Source organism: Carlito syrichta, unplaced genomic scaffold (assembly GCF_000164805.1).
Source record: "Carlito syrichta isolate Samal-C Ts95f unplaced genomic scaffold, Tarsius_syrichta-2.0.1 Scaffold126482, whole genome shotgun sequence".
NCBI lineage: Eukaryota > Metazoa > Chordata > Mammalia > Primates > Tarsiidae > Carlito > Carlito syrichta.
In genome coordinates this window covers 60,149-64,387 of record NW_007070578.1, presented here as the reverse complement: position 1 = coordinate 64,387, position 4,239 = coordinate 60,149, and the positions used below count along the sequence as shown (strand labels likewise).

Genomic DNA, 4,239 nt, shown 5'->3' with positions numbered 1-4,239 from the left:
TAAGAGGCGGAAACGGTGCCTTTAATGGTCAAACACAGCCGGTATCCCGCTTCCCAGGCAAGAACCAGACATCAGTAGAGATTCCCCTCACCCTAGCCAGCCCTTTCTGATTTCTCCTGGACCAGAGCTGGGGGATGGGATGAGCTTCAGAGAAAACCAAGAAGTATTGTCATCTCCATTCCTCAACCAACCCACACCAAAGAGGTGGTGACGACATGACCAACACAGGGTTGTGGTGGCCATCGTGGGGCACGATGACCCACTGATAATGTCACCCAGCCAGCATGGTGGCCATCAAAGCACCCAATGGGCCAAAAAAGATGCTATCCAAGTTGGTGGTCAACTTGGCATCTACTATGCCAAAAAGTCCACCAAAAAATAAGTGATCACAACACCCAACAGGTCTAAGATGTCACTGAAATGGTACCACCATCACACACAAATGCATCCCAGATGGTGGCCAGCAAAACACCCAGGGGACCAACCAATAACATCCATCAACAGGGCAGTCTTTACAGTACCCAATGGGCCACCAAGATGTCCGTGGCAGTTGTCACAGTACCCAACGGACCAACACGATGCCCACGGAGACAGCAGTCGTCACAGTAAGTAATAGACTGACCAAGATGTTCACCGATGGGATCAGCCAAGTGTCACCAGAAGGCTTGGGCCCCAAGAGCCTGATGGTGTGAGCTAATCCATACCCACCACCGTCTTCCCACCCCCCTGCTAGGATGCGTTCAGCAGAGAGCGGGAATACAGGCCCTGGTAGTAGACCCCGGGCTCCCCACCCTCAGCCCCGTAGCTCCCAAACCCCACGTCCAGTTTGGGAGGCGCGGGCGTCTGTTCCGACATCAGGTTGTTGATGGAGAAAGGGTGGTTGAAGTTGTAGGGCGCGTCCAGCTTCAGCTCCCCGGGGAGCTCCAGGCCGGTGAAGTAGGGTGCCGAGGCAGGGGGCGAGCCACAGTCCAGGGCTGCCACATCTTCCCCGCCCTGGGCCTCGGGCTCGGGGGCTGGTGGTGGGGGCTGGGGCGGGGAGGCCACAGTGGCTGCCGGGGCGGTGGGCGCGGCCGCAGACCCTGTCCCGTTCCTCGCCCCTTTCTTCACCTTCTCCTCCAGCTTGAAGCGCTTCTGGCGGCGCAGGTAGCAGCCGTTCTCAAACATGTTCCCTGAGCTGGGGTGCAGGGCCCAGTAGGAGCCCTTGCCCGGCTTGTCTGGGGAGCGTGCCACCTTGACGAAGCAGTCGTTGAAGGACAGCGAGTGGCGGATGGAGTTCTGCCAGCGCTGCTGGTTCTCCCGGTAGTAGGGGAAGAGGTCCATGATCCACTGGTAGATCTCGCTCAGGGTCAGCATCTTGCCTGGCGCCTGCTGGATGGCCATGGTGATAAGTGAGATGTAAGAATATGGCGGCTTGGCATGGGCCAGGGGCCGCCGGTACCCTTTCGGCATCTCCTTCCCGGGCCCCAGCCCTGGGCCCGGGCCTCCGTACCCTGAGCCACTGCCTCCACCGCTACTGGCACCCAGGCCTGGGAAGGTGGGACCCAGGGGCGCGGTGGGGGCCGGGGGTGCGAGGGGTCCTGAGGGCAGTGGGGAGGCAGGGAGCCCTCCGGGGGGATAGGGAGAGCTCAGAGGGTTCAGGGTCATGTAGGAGTTGAGGGGGGCCATGGTGGGCACTGGGGTCACCGGAGAGTAGACCTGCAGGGAGAGAAAGAGAGATGGGAAGGGTTCAGGGGGGACTCCATTATGCTGGTCGGCAAGGATCCCAGGACCCACTGTGTGCCTGTTGTCTGTCTTGCCTCCTCCACAAGTTCCTTCTGTCATTGCCTCTCTGTAGAAAGCTGTATCTTGAAGTCTCTCTTCTCTCCCTACATCCCCCTGCTCAGCCTCCTGCCCTTCTGTCCCCCATGCTCCCATATACTCAAGGTCACGATTTAAATGGTCCAAGGCCAGGGATATCCTGGGGAGTCTCTGAGACCCTTTAGAGATGTTCACGAGGTCAAAACCATTTCCAAAATAATGTGAAGCTATCATTAGCTCTTTTCACTCTCTTTCCCATGAGTGTACAGTGGAGTTTTCCAGAGGGTGTGCGTGTCATGTGATATTGCACAGACGAGTGCAGAAGCAGCTATGAGAATCCTGTCTTCTATTGAGTCAGACTTGATCTGCAAAATGTAAACAGTACCACCCTTCTTACAAAGTCTTTTGAAATATATTTATTTTAATAAAAATACTTTATTTACACTAACAAATTACTGCTATCTTAAATATCTCAGTTTTAATGTCAAATATGGTAAATATTGATAGGCATAATCCACATCAACAGAAACTGGGGACATCAAAAAATTGTATTTTGTTCGAATGAGTCTCACTCTATTGCCCAGGCTAGAGTGCAGTAGCGTGATCAGAGTCCCCTGCAGGCTCAACCTCCTGGGCTCAAAGGATCCTCCTGCCTCAACCTCCCAAGCCGCTGGCACTACAGGCACGTGCTACCATACCCCGTTAATTTTTTGATCATGTGTAGAGACGAGGTTTCATCATGTTGTCCAGGCTGGTCTTGAACTTCTAGGCTCAAGCAATCCTCTCAACTTGACCCCACAAAAGTGCTAGGATTACAGGTGTGAGCCACCACACCAAGCCCTCAATAATTTTCTGAGTGTCAAGAGGTCTTGAGGTCAAAAAACATTCTCAGTTTTAGTAATCATAAAGAGTTATGTTAACTCTCTAGTAATACATATGTGTAGCTCTCTGTCATTCTTTTACCTTATAAAACTACTGTATTAATAGATTTTTCTAAGTGTTTAAATATCCCAAATCATGTGTTTCTTTTTTGTTTTTTTTTTTTGAGTTGGAGTCTCACTCTGTCGCCCAGGCTGGAGTGCAGTGGCATGCTCACGGCCACCGCAGCCTTGACCTGCTGGGATCAGGCGATCCTTCTGCTTCAGCCTTCCAAAAAGCAGGAACTACATATTTTTTTGATTTACTATAGTCACGAAATCTCGCCGAATTGCCTGGGCTGGTCTCGAACCCATGGGCTCAGGCAATCCTCTCACCTCATCCTCCCAAAGTGCTGGGATTACAAGTGTAAGCCACCATGCCCAGCTACCAAATCACGCGTTTCAACCTAATATATATAATTCATCTATTTACCATATATCTTCAAATCTAACCTTCACTGTAAGCTACAGCATTATTTTATGTATCAGTACAAACTGGGGGAGACGCCATTAGAATCGTTAGACACCATTGACTGTAAAACACGTCCCATTTTCGGAAATGTTCAAATGAGTAAGAAAGATGCATCTTAGCTCCATGGAACATGGCCAACACTGCCATGTCTCTCTAAATAACTGTCTCTCTCTATTCTTTCATTCATTCAACAGGTATTTATTGGCCTGCTATTCTGTGCCAGTCACAGCTCCAAGCACTTCATAGGAACGGTCTTGTTTAGGTCTCGTTTCATCTTGACAACCATACTGTGGGGGAAGGCATTATTATGAGGCCCATGTTGCAACTGAGTGAGTTGAGACCTAGAGAGGATGTCAGGATCACACAGCAAGGAAGGGGCAGAACAGGGATTCTGCATCCATGTAGTCTGGCTCCAGTCCCGCATTCTGGGTCATGCTATAAAAGCAGTGACCAAGACAGACAGAAATCCCTGTCCTCAGGCAGACGGTCTAGCAGGAAGGTGGTTATGGACAGGATGAGCAGGGGAGACATAAAGATGCTGAACGGTGGTTTCTCTCTTTGTATCTGAACCTCCTCCTCCTCCTCAGTCTCCCATTCTCCTTCCTTATTCTCCATCTGCCCCGTCCATCCTGTCTCCTTCCCCTCCTGGGGTCTCGGGGCACTGGAGGTGCTGCTATATTTACCCCTGGTCAGAGCCACCAAACATGACCGTGGGCTAGTGGCTACCGTCTAGTCCCCTACCACTGTAGGAGTCTGCAGGTCCCAAGGTCCAGGGAGCATGGGGTCTTCCCAGGGACAGTGAGGGAGTCGGAGAGAGGTACCAACCAACCCTGGGTCTGCGTTTCCCCAGGGGAGAAACCTTCCCCTCTCATGTCCCATGTCCATCCCAGGGGAGAAACCCTCCCCGCTCTCCCATGTCCCTCCAGGCATCGCTCTTTGAATCTCTGCTGTTCCTTCGGTCTCCATGTGTACTGTCTCTCCCTGCCCCAGTAACCCACTCGCCTTCCCCTCCCCCGTCTCCTTCCTCCCCATTGTCTCCCTCTCTCTCCTCCC

At 52.3% G+C, this 4,239-nt stretch overlaps 1 protein-coding gene across 1 annotated transcript in view; it reads right to left on the bottom strand.

Annotated features, from left to right (window-relative positions):
- FOXA3 (forkhead box A3) overlaps nt 1-4,239 on the bottom strand; it is a 39,862-nt gene continuing 35,623 nt past the window's right edge. Inside the window, exon 4 of the mRNA XM_008048662.1 lies at nt 1-1,695. Within this exon, the coding sequence (XP_008046853.1) occupies nt 730-1,695 (966 nt within the window). The 3' untranslated portion in view covers nt 1-729. The remainder of the gene's footprint in view (nt 1,696-4,239) is intronic.